Source organism: Bactrocera oleae, chromosome 6 (assembly GCF_042242935.1).
Source record: "Bactrocera oleae isolate idBacOlea1 chromosome 6, idBacOlea1, whole genome shotgun sequence".
NCBI lineage: Eukaryota > Metazoa > Arthropoda > Insecta > Diptera > Tephritidae > Bactrocera > Bactrocera oleae.
The window spans coordinates 59,620,642-59,641,002 of record NC_091540.1 but is presented as its reverse complement, the minus strand read 5'-3'; the positions used below and the strand labels follow the sequence as shown (position 1 = coordinate 59,641,002).

Here is a 20,361-nt window from a genome sequence, read left to right as displayed (position 1 = left end):
CAAGTAACCTCCTTGAAGATTTGCAACATGGTGAATTGACGAAAGTTTTATTCCATAGCGCTTCTCTAACATTTCTTACTGTCAAAAAAAATAGTAAAATAGAAAGCTGTCAAATCGTATTCATATTCTGCAAGCATTTGCTATTATGACGTCAGTAAAACAGCTGATATTGTCAAAATGTTTGAAACAAAACATAGGCCGTATTACCTAGATGTGCCGAAATCAGCCATTCTAACTGCATAGTTAATAAGTTTTTCTTTTGCATCTGGAGATTATGTCTCTTGTTTTGGACCACTCATTTTTTCTTTAAACTGTGCCGTTGCAACAAGTTGTCCTTAGTTCTGAAACAAATCTTTATAATTTAACGAAGACGAAACTATTTAATTTAGAAATAAAGAACAGTTTTCCGATTAAGAATAATCTGAAATACCAAAAAAAGAAAAAAAATCAGCAATTATAAAACTACGCTATATTTTCCAAATTCAATTTTCAGAATAAAAGAATTAAGTACTATGTACGCGTATGATTCATCATAGATCTTTTCTGTAGATAAAACTGTCACGCAAATATTTTTTACGTGGCGCCAATATTGACAAATAAACTAAGATAAGATTAGCGGCTCTGCATTTAATCGCTTCATGCTTTTAATTGCGGTTCAAGCGTTATGAACTTGTGAAAACCGCATTCAATGATTAATTGCACTAAAATGAGGTCGCGATGTCAACATAGTGGGATAACAGTAAAAACGTTGCGTACAAATATTTTAATCTTCATTCGAAGCTGTCACTACTGATCAATAAGATAACCTTAAGTCACATGTAATTGAATTTTATGTTTTGTGCGCTGATAAGACCACTTCATATGTAAAAATATTATATGTATAAAGTGGGTACAATTCGAAATCATGAAGCTGTCATATAGATAGCTGGTGTAACTTGAAAAATTATAATTGATAAAAATTTAATTTTAGTTGCAAACTTGGAGATTGTATTAAAGATAAGTTATCTGCCATCACGAGCGAACAACAAATACTTCGTACCGTTTAGGCTGCCTAGAGTTAATAGGCTGAAGATGAGATATTAGAGATCTGCCAGTACATAGAGAAGCCAACCTGACTTTGTGTAAGCTTAAAACATTATGAACGGTACCTAAAGCTCTTAGAAATCTTTCTAATATTATCTCAGACAATCAAAACAATTATTCAGATTTTGAAAACGAAAGTAATTAATTTATAATAAATAACCAGTTCGTAAGAAAACGTTTATAAAATATAAATGTTTTATAATTGTCAATGTTAAACCTTCGAGGGAATTTCTGAGAAGAAAAAAACTCTTAAAATCCAATACACGGTCGGTTCATAGAAATGTCGCTTTTTGCCAAATAATTTGACATTTTCGTAGGTATTTTACTAGAAAAAGGTTTTAATATCTATCATACTTTTGGAGAGACCTTGAAACCTGTTAGCACCTTAATTTGGAACAGATTATCGAGACAGGTATTATAACACGGAAGATCGATGGAACATGCGAGAGCTAGAAAATATATAGACCAATTCTCATATACAATTTGAAACATTCGAACACATTTTACAAGAAAAAGCTGCTAACATCTGTCAGCTTCGGTGTGGCTTCGAAACCTATAGGACCTATTTTGACAGAATATCAAGACAAATATTTGAGCGGTAGCTCGGTGAAACATCTGATAAAGGTGTAGGCGTCTATTATATTATATAATACAAAATACAAAATTTACCACTTGTGTTACAAAGTTAAAAAACTAGAAAACATTTTTACTTCGGCTGCATCGAAGCTAGAATATAATACCTTTTACAGATGCATTTCTTATAGCACAAAAATGTATAAAAAGGGTATAAAAAGATCTTTATCTTGATTTTGATCGGTCAGTTTATATAGTGGTCCGATCTACAGCATTTGTTCGGAGATTGTTGCCTCCGACAATATTTTGATCGGTCAGTTTTGTATGCAAAACATGATATATGCATGTATCAAAGCGATAACTCAATAACTGAGGGACTAGTTCGCCTATATACATACAGACAGGCAGATAGACGGACAGATCGTCACCCTGATCATTCACGCTTATATTTTAAAGGGTATCCAAAGTTTCTTTTTGCGTGTTAGAAACTACGTGTCATACATATTATGCCCTGTTCAGGGCAAAAGTATGGTTAATTAAGAAATCGAAAAAATTTTGATAATTTTCAACTTGATTAAGTCTATTTTTTGCGCACTCTACCGCAAACACAAAACTTTAATAGTGCACAAAAAACGTCAAAATTGAAACTTATCTGGCACTCAAGAGGTTAATACAATGTAATAGCAGTCGTGCCGATAAATATTCATATGCTTGCGCACATACAAATTTCCATATGCCAGTGAATAACATAGTTTTGCAAATGCAAATTGAAAATTCAAAACAATTACAATAAAAATAGAAACAAATCTGCCCACATACGTGCAAGTGTATATGTGTGTGTGTGTGTTCTTTTGATGGCAATCATATTGATTGACTAATGACTGTTGTGTGAGTCATTAAAATTCGATACAGGTGCAACCGCGCCGGTGTACAATAGACGCTGGCTGTTGGGCGGCAAAACAATGCAGAAATCAATCTCGGCAAAATTCCAAATGTTCACACTTTTAATTCCATTTTGGAAAAGTTTGTATGTATATGTATGTGGTTTTTCTGATTATTTAAAAAAGTTGTTGCTTACTATCACAGTTCGGTATTCAACTACAGATCATATCAACTTCCTCATACATATATAAAATGTTGTGCGTCAAAAAGGGTATGTGGAGTTGAAGGTGTGGTCGCTTATCAATATCACTTGACGAAAAAATGTATTTTTCTTTACAGAAATATTGTATATTGAAGACTGCCAAATTATTTTTTTTTTTTTTTTAGAATTTTCAACTTTCTTAAAATACTCAAAAGACAAGAGCGATCAATTGAGTTTAATTAGATATTAGATATACAATTTTGAGTCGGAAACTATGCGACTGAGTTAACTGTGGAGAATTAGTGATGACTGACGTCTCTGGATTCCTTAGCCTCGAGGCTTGTCGGTAGATTTAAAGCAGGAAATGTTAAACACCTGAGCTTACTTCAGTTATAAAAATATCTCGAAAATAAACAACAGAATTCTGGAGAAACCGCACTTTAAGGAAACGGATCGAGCCAATTGAATTTTGACGCCAAATTCTCCGTTTTGTTATTCGAAAAATGGAGCGTCAAAAGAGAAAATTTTTATATTAACTGCGATTGGTTGATAAATTTTATTGAATGAGGAGTGTTTTCAAGTATGTATTACCCACGGAATGAATGAGCCTTCTTAGGATCGATAGCTATTTGGGGAAGCATTTTCTGATGTTCTAGAAATTGTTTTGCATTTGAAGAACAGTGTTGTTATACTTTTCTAAAAAGTGTGATTTTGAACTGAACACATATGCAAATGGAAGGTCTCTCGTTAGATAAGAAATAGTCTTTAAACAAAATAAGCCAAGTAATAAATGGTGCAGAGAAGTACGCGAAGGTGCCGCTTTAGCTTTGAGATGGTTTTCGGTATGTTTGAGACAAGATTTTTAGAAAAGAATTAGGGTTCTTAGTGAATGAAACTATGAGGCTTGATTCTTCAAAACTTAACGACTGGGTGCTCAAATAAGATCTAGTCTAAAGAAAGGGTTTTAGGCTTATGTGAAAGGCCATGTTTTAACTGGCTTCAATTAGAATTTAGTGTTTTGGTTTAGAGATCGTCTTAGTGTACTTATTAGAATTCTGCATTAGCGCTACGCAAAGTCTTGATTCGATTATAGTTTCGATATAATAGCGGTCACCATTTGTCAGGCAATGTCAAACCAACATTCGAGTTTTTCCATTTTTCACGAAAAAAAATCTCACAAACTCCATAACACCGAACAAATGTTTGGAAAACCGCAATTAAAAATAAAGAAGAAGTAAAAGCGCCAATTATATAACAGAGGTTTACGAGCTCTGCTATTTACTGAGACCACAGATCGATACCACAATCCAGGAACTGATAGTAAAGCCGATCGAACATAGATATTGTGGTTGTAAGCAATAACGTCTTGAGATTTTTTTTTTTTGCTGAAGGAATGTAAATATAAAATATTTCAATTGCTATTTTTGTTGTACCTTATCTTAGATATAAAAATTAAGGCGTTTTCTTCTATATTGTATATTCAATGGCACATTAAATAAATACGGCAACCACAGGAGTATTTTTATAGGTTAGTTTTGATTATTTTAAATTTTACTAGATACCTTCTATGTTGTTAAACTTTAAATTCTTAAAAAATATTGAAAAATTTCTCTCATTGAGGAACATTGGCAACTCTACTAAGTAAAATTTAGAATTCAAACGTAAAACGATATTTCGTAATAAATTTACAATCGTCGAGACAAATCGTCACACATTTTTATTTGCAAATATTATTTAGATGGTTTGATTGATTATTTTTTAACACATACTTGTGTACTTTAAAAATATATTTACACATACTTACATATATACATATTTACCTAAATACGGATAAACGTGTGAACGCCTTCGATCGGAGCATGAAATTACACATACATATAAACATAGTTACTTGCAAATCGGTTAATTTGTGTACTTAAACAAAAACATTAAGGTTTGTGCACTCATACATACATACAAACATGCAAACTAACGTTAAAATGGCAAAGTTGCGAAAAATTTACCTGTCTGCCATTTGTGTTTACACTTGACGCTTGAAGCCTGAACGAATTGTATACATAATATGCACAAAATAATAACATATCTCATGCGATATTTATGTTGGTGTCCAACCCTAAAATTATCGCATGCGATATTTTCAGCTGTGTGTGTGCTTGTGAGTTGGCGTTTGAACTACTTAGGAGCTTTTTCTACTTTTTTGCGCAAAACCTTTGTGAGTACAGTATGCGTGCATATTATTAGAGACCAAACCTTCACCAACTCATTTAAAAAAAAATCATATAAAATGTAAAAAAAATAAGAAAAAAAATTAAATTCGTTTACACCGAATCTAGAATACGCTTACAAATAAATAAATGCTCCATCTACAATATTTTGAGAGGTATACTTTTTATATATTTATATATTTTTTAGCAGAATGGATATTATTGAATTATAGGAACCCTTTTGGAATATTTTTGAAGGCCTTAAACCTCTCTATTTATTTGTACCCTTAATACTGTTCACTTTGTTATTGAATTAAATTTAAATTAAAATTAGCGAATGGCAACCCTACTGCTGGAAAATCTTACTCACTTCAAATAAAAAAATTTCAAAAATTTATTGAACTGCTATTATTATATAAAACATATGTTACTTATTTCTTAACACAGCCATGCACTCACATATATACATACATACATATATACCACACAATTAACGCTTTAATTATTCAACACATTTTTTTATTATTGGAGCCCACAGCGCATATAAATATTTCTGATAATTGTGAGGAACAGTATTGTCAAAAGAAATTCAACATGAAATCTGAAATACAAAACTTAACTAACTGCAGCCCATAGTTTTGGAGTCCTTTTTCATTTTAGACTCTAAAATTTAGAGATTTTTATTAATGTTAGTCACCGCTCTTTATTTCAGCTATATAATGGTGCCTCCGAGAGAGTTTCATTTGCAAATAATTGTCGGGGTCTATCATAAGAATAATCAACAATCAGATGTTTTTTGGGATTAATGGACTTGGGTGGTTGTAATCTTTTTAAATTTACGTGATATGTCGGATCCCCCTTTTAGTCCACGAATTGCATCCAACTCCTAAATACTATATAAAATGATTTTTGTGTTTACAAACCTTATGTCGAATATGTCGGTCAGTATGTGAATTATTTATTTATCAAATAGCTTGGAAATGTGTTTCCGATTATACGTTAGCAATGTCGTAGGTTAATGCAACAAGCTTAGATCTTTCTCTGCGCCTGTATAGTGATTTTCAACTTACCAGCTGCCTTTAAACTGTTTAGGTTGTTCGAAATGTCTGATACTTTAATGAAAATAAGTGGACACATTTTCTTAAAGCTATAAAATTATATGAAACCATCAATATCAAAATATTACATCAAACCATAAATATAAATGTATTGGTCTTGGTCTAAAACTCATATATCATATTCATATATGATAATTAATTCCCATCCTTTGGTTGACCTTTTCCACATCACCTTAATTTAGCCTCTTCGGTTGAGTTTATATCACATATATCCTATTTGATGATGATTTAAATATACAATAATTTTAGCTGATGCTAATAAAACTGAGTGAGTCTATGACCCATAACGCAATATAATAAAATACCAAATTTTATTGTAATCCATTCAAGATTTCGTCGAATAATGATTTTTGTTTTGCCACACCTGAAGATATTTCCCCTGCTTTGAACCTTGCAAGTTGTAAGAAGTAAAAATGTTCGGTTACGCCCGAACTTGACTTTTCCTTACTTGTTTTCATAATATTCATTCATATCGATTACTAGAATTTTGTCTATATTTATGCTCACCAACAACCTACACTTGAAACTAGTTTAAAAGCGATTTTGCAAAATTTAAGCCTACTACTTCAGAAAGGCACTTGATCTTATCAAAAATATGTACGTACATATAAATTTCAAAGTTACCGTAAACTTTTCTCTACATATGAGAACGGTGGTTATCACCTCTGTCTTGCTGTTAGCCAAATAATGCATGATTCAATTATACCTATAACGTTGTGTCGATAGCGCAAAAACAACAATTTTTTAAAAGTGTTTTCACTCCTAATATTAAAATTTGGTGTTCTTTTGTTTTTTTTTGCTTTGTTTTTATGATTCGAAAATATATTTTTGAAACATTCCAGACAATAAAAATGTGTTTTTGAGTGATAACTGAATACGAATAGAGTGTGAATATCCCAATAACTTCAAAATGTTACATATGTAAAAATTCATAACGAAAACATTAAAAAGTTTATTTGACATTATAGAATTTGACATCAAGTCATGAACATGTGTGTGTACGAAAAAACACAATTTTTTTCCTTTATTTTGAAGCTATTCGCTAATCGTACCTATTTTTACGACATTCAACTGTAGCAGCGGCCGACAGCGTGGAGCGGCTGCGGTGCGGTACGACAGGTAGCTAGCAAGTGCTGTTGACGGCTAACGCTTTTGGCTTGTGCGACGAGCTTCATGCCCAAACAGCCGCAACACGACGATTCAGTCGCAAGAAAACCACCAGAACGCTGTGTTGTATCGCGTCGTCGTCGACTTAGATTTTCATGTTTTCATAAGCAGCAAATAAAAACACAAAAAATTAAAAAAAAATAAAATTAAAATAAATAACAACAAAACGTCCAGCATTACACGCATGTTAAACGATCGAGTGTAATTTTCGCTGCTCACTTTCCTAGTTAAAACGATTGCATTGCGAGTGAAGCGACCGTTATTCGCGTTGGTTAATTTAAGTGAACGTAGAAAAACATAAAAATAAAAACAACAACAAAAAAATTCGAAAAGCAAAATTAAGTAAAAAGAGTCGAGCGCGTTAATTGCCATACGGCATTGTATTGTTTCGATTTTTCTTGTTGTACAACAATTTAGTGTGCACCGTTGTTGTTGTTGGCCATTGGTGTGCATTGCAGAGTTGCGTGCGACACACAAAGCAAAAGCGTTGCACAAAATTGCAGCGAAAACATTTCAAAAATCAAATCAAATAAAACAACGACAACAACAACAAAACTAATAACATAAAAAACAAAAACAAAGCAGTTAACAAATCGAATTAAGTGGCAAATATATAGAAATCATGCCGTCCGAAAACGATAAAGATATTGAAATCGGCAACAAAGTGGAAAATGTTGTTGCCAGCGACAATGTGGAAAGCGTCAGCGACACCCCCGCCGCCACCGTCGTCGTTGTGGCCGCCGCCAAGCCAGCGACGGAGGATTCGGCCGGGCGCGCCGATGCAACGACAACGAATGGCAATACTGTAACAACGCCGGCAACGGTAAACAAGGAGGCAATCGCCACGGTCGCGGCGCAAGAGCAGACGCCGTCGCAACCGAAACGCGAAACCGGTGGTGGCTTGCAGGCCAACATCGAGCCGATGCAACAATCTAATGCAGGTAAATGACGTGCATGCACTGGTTTGGCAAGCGAGCAGCGGCGCACAAAACATACACGCACACATACATACCTATGTATGTATAGATGGTGGTACGGATGCTATCCCGCCGACGTCGCGACGCGTCGCCTTGACATTTGGTCATTAGCCAGCTGCAACAAGTCGATTTGCGGCAGTAAAAGTTGTTTAGCCGGCCTGCCTGCCACAATGCACATACATACATACATATACATTTACTAATCTTTTATATATCTCAGCTACATACATAACTACATGCATGCATACTTATATATGTTGTGTTGTGGCTGTTCATTTGTGGGCTGCGCGCGATGCTGTCAAAGTTAGCGCATTAAATGCGATCAGGCGCTGCGGCGCTTCGTGTTCGCCTCTGGAGCGCACCGTTGTGCGCGTCTGCGCTCAATTTCACTTTTTTCACTTTTGGTCGTTTGCAACTTATTCGTTTGTTGTGCAAAGTGAATTTTTCCATTATTTTCCAATGCTAGCTTTTCTATGGGCGGCCAGCGATGCCAGCTCAGCGCTTGAACATACAAACATACATACATGCATACATACAAATGTATAGGTATATGCATGCAGGCGCGCTGTTTGTTCGTCTCAAGTAAAAGTAATTAGCGTCTGTAACCCAATCGCATTGCCCTTTTGTTGAGTGTTTCAATTAATTAAAATACATACCGTTATAAATTAAATGCAAATATTTGATGTGTCATGCTGGAGCATTTTATACTATACAAGTATATGCGCACATATGTACATACATATGTATTGTATATGCATATAAATATTTATGGACAAGTGTTGAAACATGACTTTTTCTGTAAACATGCAGGCCCATAAGTACAAACATGTAGACATGCATATGTACGAGTACGTATGTAAATAAATATGTTGGCAAATATACACACCCATTAAATTAAATATCTCACGCTGCCATATATGAGAAATCGCTAGTAAAAATGTTGTAGACATGACTCTGGCGTCACACAAACAATTAGTATAAATTTGCATAGGCTGGACAACGGGAGTTTTCATTAGTTATTATTATTTTTATGTGACCGTAGGTATAAGTATAAATATATATATTGGGTCTATAACTATATTCGTGCGTTGCCAAATTTGAACGTTAGATTAGCAAAAATATGTGCAATGGTTTTCAAAATATGGGCCATCGGCTGCTTATAAAACATTTTCTCATTTTTCTGGCACTTTGTGGTTTCCATCCCAAAGGAAATGCGCCGGCTTGGATGGCGGCTAAGAATGAAGCGAGCCAATTGTTGCTACCCTGTTTTGTTGTGAACCGTATTTCAGCTAGGGCATACTGCAGCGACAGGAACAATTGCTAGTGAGAAGGTGTAAGCTCTGGGCTATAAATCGGTTGAGTCAAAACTTGCGAATTCAGGGCTTTTTCGGCAAGCTTTCGCTTCAATTTCATGAGTTGTTGCCGAAGCGACCATAATATACTTAAAACATGTGACCTTTCAATTTTTCGCTTCGTCAGTTTTATTTGCTAAGATGAATATTCTCTCCTTCTGAAAGGATTGTACCATCATTTTTGTATACACACTCCTTGAGCTACACAGTAATGACTTCCAGTTTAATGCTTTCCCTTGGGATCCACGAAAATATGCATTTTTGTCAAGTTGTTTAGCTTAAGAGATTATTGGTATCTCAATAGTATATACTCGTATGTAAGTAATATAAAGTCTATTATGTAGACCAATATACAAGAACAATGTACTTTATACTTTGAAAGGCATTTTTTTAGAGAAGCCCACTCTTATTCCAGAAATACATATGGTGTTTTATATTGTCCTTCCATATGACGACCGATATGAAGAAAACTTGTTGGATGCGATTCATCGTTATTTTTCGTTGCGTTCTTCATGATCATTAAAAAGACCCGAGTGATTACATGTACTGATCCATTTGATCTTATAGAAAGTGTTATTTTCCCAACAGCTGATTGCATCTACTTTACAATTCCAAGCGATGTAAATGTCAACATTTTTTAATTTTTTTTTTATCTTCTTTCATTCATTTTGTAATTTATGTTGTTCAATTCCTCCGTTATTTGATGTTCTCCTTGTTCTATTTGAGTATTTGAAACTCCTCTCTTTTTAATGTACGATATTGCTTTATGAGTTAAGGACTTCATTTGAAGATCGCTATCAAAAGATAATTGCCTTAATAGCGTCAGTGTGTTGTGTTTAAACTAAGCTTCATTGGTGTTTACAAATTTTTTGTGAACTTGACCTGATTTACTTTCGAGTGATCATAATGTCTTTGCTTGCTTGCTTCTGCTCCATTTTACATAGTTAGAAAGCTTCTAAAGCCAAATGATGGCTTTGAACGCTGTAAAATCCGACTGAAGAATGCTAAGAAACGAAATTCGAAAATTCGACAAAGCGCTGTCAAATAGACATTTTAATTTTTGACAGCTCTCCATTTTAAGAAACAAAATCAAGTCTACTTTGATGGTGAGCAAAGTTGGATCATTACATCGAAAAGTGTTTACACTACATTATATTGTGTGATTCCAAGAATCTGAATAGCCGATACCAGCATAGATCTTTTAAAATACAAACTGCATGTTGTATCGATTCACTACTGTACTTTTGTTAGCCAAGATTTAACGAATTTATTAAAGAACAATAGTAGAGTGAAGCGACTCTCATGGGAAAAAATAATTCATACTAACACTTACTAAATTAGTTTTGTTTAGAAAAAGTTGTAGAAAGTAGGAAAAAAGATAATTTTTGTATTAGTCTCAGTGGAGCTGAGTGTCCAAATGATGTATTATGGCTCGCTTACTAAATTAATTTAATTCAGAAAAATTGTAGAATGTTGGAAAAAAAAAATAATTCTTGCAATAGTATCAGTGAATCTGAGTGTCTAAATGATGTATTTATTGCCATAATAGAGTCAGTCGCTCCGCTCTACTATTGCGCAAATATGCACCTGCATACATATATATTATAATATAATATAAAATATATCCGACAATGTGCGATAAAAATCACTTTTCAATGATATGCGCCGGGAAAAATAGTTTTCTACACAATCTAGTTTTAATATTTATTTGAATTATTTTTATTCATACAGACATACATACATACATATGTACATATGCATGTGTATAAATAGACACATGTGAACTGGTACAGACATACAAATAACTTTATCTGCCATGTGTCTGTATTAGGATGGTATGTATCATAAAATGTGTCCAATATCAACAAAGCTAAGGCATCTTTATTGCAAAACTTAAGATCACATAGCTTTCGAATAATTTTAATATACATACATACATATATACAACACATATGGTGAGATATGGAGCAATATAGTCATCAAGTGGAAATTTATATTTGCTCTTCATAATATAATTTGCACGCTTGTCTAACAGAGAGGATCTGTTTTATAGGAAATTAGACAAATTATGTTATGGCAGTTTTATTTTTGCGATGAAATTTAATATACATGTGCAAGTATATATATGTATATATTTTATCTACGCAAAGATTTTGGATTAACAATTTGTTATATATTTTATTATATTTAAAATTAGTTTCAGGTTCTTAAATCAGAATGTTTTTTTTAATTACAAAACATATGATTTATATATGTATAATATATATATTCTATATACATATGCGATCAAGAGTAGCTTCAGCTATATTTTGTAATATAATATTTGCTCAGTTTATTTTGTCGAAAAGCTGACAACTCTATTCCAAAATTTGTCTAATTGAGAAAGAATACTTGACGGAAAGTTTTATCGAAAGACAGGTACAGGTTGGGCGCATATTTTGTAACATTTTAGATAATTTTAAATGATCAATAGGTGGCTACTCCATTCAATAAGGTTTGCATCAAATGCCGTATGTTTGACACACATTTTCTACTATTATATTTTGTTCAGTTTTACATTTTTAATTCGGGGTAAGCTCTTTTCCAGAATGAAATACATATATACTCGTACCGTAAGAATCGTCAAAAAGGTATAAGAAAATTAAAAATAAAACATAGGAATGTAATGGGTAAAGTCGATCTGAATGACAAACCTAAAGTACTAATATTTTATAGAAATTTCGAAATTAATTGTTAGATGGCAGCAATGTTTAATCATTATTTTGTAATCTTTTTTTCATATGGTGTTTTAACTATATTCAATTTAGTATTAATTCTTATAGAAATTTAGAAATTAATTGTTAATTTTCTAAACTTCCAATCAGGTGGCAGCCTTGTTTAGTCATAATTTTGCAATATTTTTTTCACATAACACTACTTTTTAACCCATTTTAAATTTTTCATTTAACTTTTGGTTAACATGTATTTACAATTTTAATAGGGCTGGCAACTCTGTTTCAAAGTATAATAAAATTTTATGATTTCAAAAAATTCCAAAGCTTCTTATCTCCACGATAAAGTGTATTCATATTTTAAAGCGATTTTTTATTTTCAATTTTTTTTTTTCAAATCAAGTAGCATTCAATGAAATTTTGTAAAAAAAACACATTAAAAGCATTTACTTCAACTCCAAGTAATTTTTCTAATAGCTGCTGAGCTTGAAAGCTACTAAGTTTTCGCCTACATTTGAAAATGCTTTTTTAGATTTTTAATATTTTGTGAAAAAGTTATTATTTTGGTTTTTTTTTTATTTTAATATTCCATTGCCATGTAGGCATGCATGCTTAATTGTAATTATGCGGAGACATTATGGGAATGTTAATAAACAGTTGAAGAATGGAGTTATTATTATTCAGCAGCAGCCACATGAATAAGAAAATAGAAATCAAAAAAATAACAACAACAAGTTTGCATGTTATCTGTAAAATTATGCAAAAATACATAGAAGTGTATATATGTATGTATATGTATGGTACATACATATATTAACACGCATTTAGAAAATTTTATTTATGGTTCGTACATATGTATAGCCTGTAAATATGTAAATACTCGCACCAAGCCTCGTTCCAAGTGCCAACAATTCAAGGTTACCATATGGCTGGTGGCTTATACTTCATCGCATGGCCGTGATTTTTTTCTGTTTTTTGTTATTTTCTTCTGCTTGGAACTATTCTTATCAGCCATTGTATTTTTGCGAATTTATCGAAGTAAATTTTTTTCTTTTAATTTAGTGCCAAAAAGTCAAAAATTATAAAAGGTTATTTCAAGATGGAATATTATAGTTGAAAGAGATTGTCACGCTATCTGTTTTTGTAAAAATTCTGTCAAATTTGACGTTGACGTTACCGGCATGGAGTACAGCGCTTTAAGATTTGTGACATTTATTCAAGTTGTTTCAAAATCAAATAACTCTAGTATAGGTCGAAACAAACAAAAGTCATCACTCTTCAACTTTCCTCACCAGATTTAACTCTCTATGACTTTGCCCGGTTCACGAAACTCATACCTCCGCTCTGGGAAACCCATAATTGCTCGGTGAAAGCGATGAAAAGTTAAATTATAAAGTTAAGTGTTCGCCATTATGTTTTAAAAATTATTCTGGGCAAGTGACCGTCATGGCTGGCCCGAATAAATTCCAGCCAAAAGGACCAGTTTTCGACCGCTTTTGTAGCAATTGGGGCCCTATGTCAGCAATAACGCGCCGAATATTCTCTACTAAGACCTCAACTCGAGTTTATTTGCGTATACAAATAAGCGACTTAACATAACCCCACAATAATAGTCCAGCGGTGTTAGAGCGCAACGATCTTAGAGGCTACGCCATAGGCCCACGACACAATCTAAATTGCTAATGTGGCTGTATGGCATGCAGTGTCGTCTTCATCATTCATTCATTATTAACGTACCCATTCAACCAAAAGTGAGTTTCATCACTGAACAATATCTTCTTATGAAAATCGGGATCGGTGTCCATCTCGTTTTGGGCGCATTCCGCGAACGTGGGACAGAGGGTGATGTGTTGCGCGAATCGAATCAAATTGAATATATAATATCTAGTAAAATTTCAAAATAGTTGTATACTTGAAGTAGATGTATAAAAATGCCTGGGTTCATGGAGAAGTTTAGGGAAGCTAAGCTTTTAAACGATGTCTTTGTTTGCGAAAGGCTCCTATTTTTTTCAATTTAAAAATGTTTTTATTTAAAATTTTTTTCTCATTTTTAGTTCCATTTCTTAGTTATCAAATTAACTGTATGGAAACTCTGAGATTACTTAGATGCTTTTAACGTTCAGCACAAGAAAATGATAGCTGAAACTGCTGAATAAAAACCCATTAGTATAGTCTTACATTCTCATTCAAAAGAGGAAAAGTTATGATGTATATTCTTATAGTTGTTTTCGATTCACCACTTCACTACTTGGTATGTTAGAGCTCTGCTCACTTGCTCAAAAAATGTTTGAAATTTATCTAACAAAAAAGTTTTCCAGTGGAATTAAAAACTAGAAATTAAGCGCAGTCAAGTCCCCATTAAGTTGGTATAATCAGTTGCTATTTCAGCTGTGCTTCATTATATCAGTTTATTTGCTTTATACCAATTATTTGTTCGATTAACCACTTTGTGAAAACTAGCAAATCGAAGATAACTAAAACTTTTTTTGAAGTAGAGACTTTTCGTTGTGAACTTGGTATAGTTTTATTTAATCATATTTTCTTTGATATCTTTATTTTTTTTGGTTACTATCTACTATAATTTTCTGGTATCCACGCGAATATTTTTATTTCTGTTAGAAAAAATTATTGCGAAATTTGCGACATCACTCTTTGGGAATTAGTCACAGAGGAAATTATTGACAGCAAACAAAAAAAAAATGATTAATGAGGCTTATGATCTTCTGGAAATTTCGCCGGCATTACGACAATTATAATTTTATCAACGCGCTTTAAATAGTAACTAATGTACTTAAAAATAGGTGTACCCAAATAATTATATATTTATGCGCTCGCATCGATCATCACCGCATCCGAGTAGTGTATATAATTGCCATGGTTTTTACAAGCGATAGTGGCGATAGTAAAACGATTTTTATACCGTTATCAGCATACGTGCCGACATAAATTTTTTAATTAACAAGAGATTATACAGTTAGATATGGGATAGAGCGTGTAATTGAGACTCGTATAAGTTTATGTGACATCTCCTTGATCTATATTTAGCTACAATTATACTGAGCCACCTGCCGATGTACATATGTACTTGTATATACATTTAAAATACAAATGCAACAGTTGTTATTGCTTTCAGTGTACATTTATGATATTGATTGTTTGGAGTTCTCTAATGGTAGTTCTATGTAATGTAAATACAGTTATAAAATTCAATGCTTTATCGAAACTTCAATGCTACTTTAATCTGTCAATATTTCGTTGATAAAGAGATTAGTTAAGCGGTGACAAGGCCAAAAACCCAAAGTATTTCATTAATTTGTAGCCTTCCAATCGTCCAAGCACATCATAAATGATATAATACTTGTATGTCAACGACTATAATGCTACCAATTTCGGTTATTTGTTTCCACCAATGTCACGCCTTTTTGGCACCGATAATAAGAATTTGTATTTACTTAATTTGAACAAATTTGATATTTTACATATTGAAATAAGTATACGGTATACAATTTAACGGAGGTACAGAGATTCTCATACTCGGTATATTAGAACTAGTGCAAAATATGGATCGCTTTTAACTTTTTATTTCGATTTTTTCGCAAAAAACCGCAAAGATTTTGGAAATCCGCTATTTTGTCAAAATCATTAAGTATTTATTTATTGTAACAATATTTTTCTTGGACTTGGTTAGTTTTAAGCAGAAAAATTTTTCTCACCACCAAACACCTTTTTTTCGGAGCCCCTGGAGATCGGCTACTGGATAAAGAAATCCAAAATTTTTCAAATTAAACGCCGATTATTTAAGTACAGAGATCGGAACAAGTAAAAGTCCGAAAGTGTCAAGTCTGGAGAATATGTTGGGTATGGGTATCACATCCCATTCAATCTGCAAAAGCTTTTGGTGAGTCATCAAACTTGTACGAGGTCTCACATTATCTTGGTGGAACACTATACCTCTTCTATTGACCAATACTGGCTTCACTTGTCTGAGTGAATTACTCAATTTGTCCTAGTGATCTCAATACACTTAAGAATTAAACAGACCTTTTATAACCCATAATCTTTTTTGGTGACTATCGGCCTTTGAGTTTTAGTTTGAGCTGATTAATTCTTTTTTGACCATTATCTCTTGCGCTTTACATTCTTGTAAACAACCCACTTCTGGATCACTTCTTTGACGTTTGATAAGCAAATTGCAGTTGTTAATGCGACGAAGCAAATTTCGTTCTGTAAGAAGAGAGGAACCCATATGTCAAGCTTCGAAATTAATCCTAGACGTATCATGTGCTTGTGAACGGTTGCGATAGCCAAATTTAATCTTTCGTCAATCTCTCGAGTTGTTATCGTTCGATCTTCCATCTTCGCTAGGGCACCAAACAAAAACTATTTAAAAAAATTTAAGAAATTTTTTTTCAAACAAGCCTTACTATATCAGCTGTTCAAATATATAACGGTAAAGCGGTTAAGTGTGAAGTTGGCTGCGAAAAAATTCAATAAGCTCAGCTGTTGTCATCAAACGAAATGCAATAAGAGGTCTTGGAGGTAATAACATATAAGAACTAAGTTCTCAAGAGTCAAATCACATGACCTAGATAGTTAATTCGAGGCCCCATTTGTATACATTTTTTGTACAGCAATAGTTCCTCCACTAAAGTGATGATTTCTGCCACTTAGGGTTGTGGGAAAGCAAGATGTCCCGAATGGTATGCCTGTAGTGCTCACAATGAACGCTAACAGGCTCCATCTTCCATTTTAAGACAATAGGACCAAAAATGCCGCCGTTATGCTAATCACTGAGGATAGTAACTTTTCTGTTTTTGGATTCAAGGAAGCTTGAAGAGTCTCATTAGAATTGTTCGCACTACAAAATTAAGCAATTTCGTTTCCCATATTAATGTGGCGAGAAAATTTACGTTTGTTCTCGCTGAAGGCGAATAGAAGGTAAAAATGTGAATGGAAATTTGTCGGCTTTTAGAAAAACATTTTTACGATTTTTAAACAGCAAAGTAAAACAAATTTTATACTTTGACAGTTGCTTTGACCGCTATCACTAAAGGAAATTTTATATCACTAAAATATACACCCGATATATGTATGTAAATAATATAATTTTAACAAGTGTAACCAAAGCAGAACACTAGTTTTATGAATTCCCAAACTAAGTAAAAAATAAATAAATAAATATTACACCTCTCACATATGCTTTTGTAATTACAAACCCCTTCCCACCCTGTATTACAAATGTTGCCAACAACACTGCACCACTTTGTTCGGAAATGTGTTAACCAGTGGAAAGCTATGTTTATATATGCAAGTATGCATGTTTTTGTTGACATAACTACAATAGTATATATGCTTTTGTACTCGTATTTATATTTGTTTAGTCATTTAGAGTCAAATGTGTTCGAAACTTTCCTTAACGCGCCAACAACTAAGTGGTTGGGTGGCGAGAGGGTAAACGCAAAAAATATGTTGCACCTTTGCTCGTATGCTCCAATTATTTCCAAAGCGATAGAATCGTAAATAAACAGTTATATATAAATACATATACACATGTATATATAATAGTAATTGCATTAAAAATAAAGTACTTATATGAAGTACCATAACCATAAATATTTATATCAATCGTTTGCATACAAGTACATACATTTTATTTATAAGTAATAATTTATATGTAATAAAATATTTATTATATTATATTTAATTATAGGCAAAATGGATGAGGATGCCACACTGACGAACTTTAAGGTGTTGTACGTGGTGACGCAACTCTGCGGCTTGACGATGATCATTTTGGTTAGCTGTTGGGTTGGCATACATTTCGGTGGCGTTGGCGGCACCGCCAATCCCGGGCTCGAATTCAATTGGCATCCGTTATTTATGACAATCGGCCTGATATTCTTATACGGCAATTGTAAGTAGCATACCCAGCCCAGTGCTGAGTGGCATAGCATAAAACAAGTGTTATAAATCGTAGTGTGTCAACATATGGATATATGAAACTTATTAGTATATCATAGTGTATATGTGAGTGTGTGTGTGGGTGCATTGACACACACTTTCATACCTTTTATGTATAAATATGTGCGGTGTTAGTTGATTTATACAGCTGTGGGCAGTTTTTATATTGTAATTATCTTTATATTTTTTTACAAGCGCTGTACATTTTATTGTGGTTACGTTTAATTTTCGCTTAGTGCTACGCATTTACTTTGCTTAAGACTATTTTGTTGCAAACAATAATTTAGATATATGATTCTACTACTGCTATTGAATTACTACTTAGGGAGCCGTGAGTTCTTGGCAAACATCCAACCTTTCGAAAGTATTTTTGAGTTAAATTCAACTACCACGAACTTCTGAATACATCGGGAGGAATCATGGCCAAATGTCTAGTTTTAGGGCTAACAAGAAAAAACGTTAACTTCGGTTGTACCAAAGCTTTAATAGCCCTCAAAAAAAAAAAATTCCTTACAAAAGCTTCGATCGGTTAGTTTGTATGGCAGCTATATGATATAGTGATCTGATCTGAACCATTTCTTAAGAGGCTGCATCCTTGCCTTGGACAATAAGCCGTGTCAAATTTTATGAGGATCTCTCGACAAATAAAAAGTTTTTCGTACAAGCACTTTATTTCGATCGTACAGTGTGTATGGCGGCTATACGCTATAATGGTCTGATATCGACGGTTCCGACAAGTGATCAGCTTCTTGATGAGAAAAGGGTGGGCGCAAAATTTCATATCGATATCTCAAAAACTGAGGGACTACTGTGTATATATATAGACGGCTCGACTAAGCTCGTCACGCCGATCATTTATACATATATCTTAATAGGGTCTGAAGTTTCCTTTTGTGTGTTACAAATGTCGTGGCAAACTTAATACACCCTGTTCAGGGTATAACAATATTACACACGGCAAATAATAGAGAACATTTAAAAAAATAATTATACGAACTGACCATATGACAACACAGAAACAAAATATATACATATATAACATATTATAACATCTAACGAATCGGACGAAAGACTTACTTATAACATATCACCACTATTATAGGACAAATTATGACTTAGGGGACGGGACTTAGAAGCATATCTATAGTATGTACAATGTTGTCTATAGGCAGCAACATTCAGAACACCATCGACTCTTCATTAGAGATTCAGACAAGTTAGCGAATTGTATTTGACGAGCTAGAGCTTTTTGTTTGCATTTGGTTATGTCCGAAAAGGTGGAATGCATTAGAGAAGTGTTGAAGAAGGGACGTAACGTAAAAATACCTCCGTAGTTTGGAGGCAGCTTGGAAGACGCTTCAGTTATCAAGTAACATCAATCCGTGACCGTTGCACAAAACACTTTTGGGTTTGTCGTTTTTACACTTGCTCTAATGGTACTTTTAACATTTTTAGTTAACTATCCGCTGTTTTGGCCGTTTTCGGGTCATCGAGATGAGCTCTGCGTTTAGCTATTTGTTGAATTCATTCTACCTGAAGGGCCAATGCAACATTTTAGCTTCGGTTTCCGATAAAGATTGAAAACTTTACGAATTTATGCCATATTTCAACTTAGAGCAGAACATGTTACTAAAGTAATAATTATTCTAGACTTTAAAAGCAAGGTCTCATCTTTCGAAATACACTGTATTCATATATATTTATTTCTATTGTATTTATATATTTCCACAGCCATACTCGTCTACCGTGGCTTCCGCAATGTGCGCAAGAAGACGCTCAAGTGGGCGCATGCCGGCATCCATTTGACAGCCTTCGTACTCACCGTTATTGCACTGATCACCGTCTTCGATTCGCACAACCTGGCCATTCCGCCAACACCGAACATGTACTCGTTGCACTCGTGGATGGGTATGGGCGCTGTCATCGTCTTCGGCTTGCAATATGTGGCCGGATTTACAGCCTATCTCGCACCTGGCTGGCGGCAGCAACTTAAGGTCGCCTACATGCCATTGCACATATACTTCGGACTTTTCGGCTTCGTCTTGGCTATAGCAAGCGGCCTCATGGGTATCACCGAGAAGGCTATATTCGCTATGTGAGTATTTTTTCGACAGTTACGCCGGTCTGTTTG

The 20,361-nt window shown here is 33.7% G+C and overlaps 1 protein-coding gene across 3 annotated transcripts in view; it reads left to right on the top strand.

Moving 5' to 3' along the window:
- LOC106620486 (plasma membrane ascorbate-dependent reductase CYBRD1) overlaps positions 1 to 20,361 on the top strand; it is a 28,747-nt gene that overhangs the window by 7,462 nt on the left and 924 nt on the right. For 2 of the 3 annotated variants that reach the window (XM_014238997.3, XM_036358998.2), the window contains exons 2-3: positions 17,980 to 18,183; positions 19,962 to 20,325. In XM_014238997.3, coding sequence (XP_014094472.1) covers positions 17,985 to 18,183; positions 19,962 to 20,325 — 563 coding nt within the window. In that variant the 5' untranslated portion in view covers positions 17,980 to 17,984. Of the gene's footprint in view, positions 1 to 7,261; positions 8,171 to 17,979; positions 18,184 to 19,961; positions 20,326 to 20,361 lie in introns of those variants that run through there. The other variant, XM_014238996.3, reaches the window with a different exon arrangement.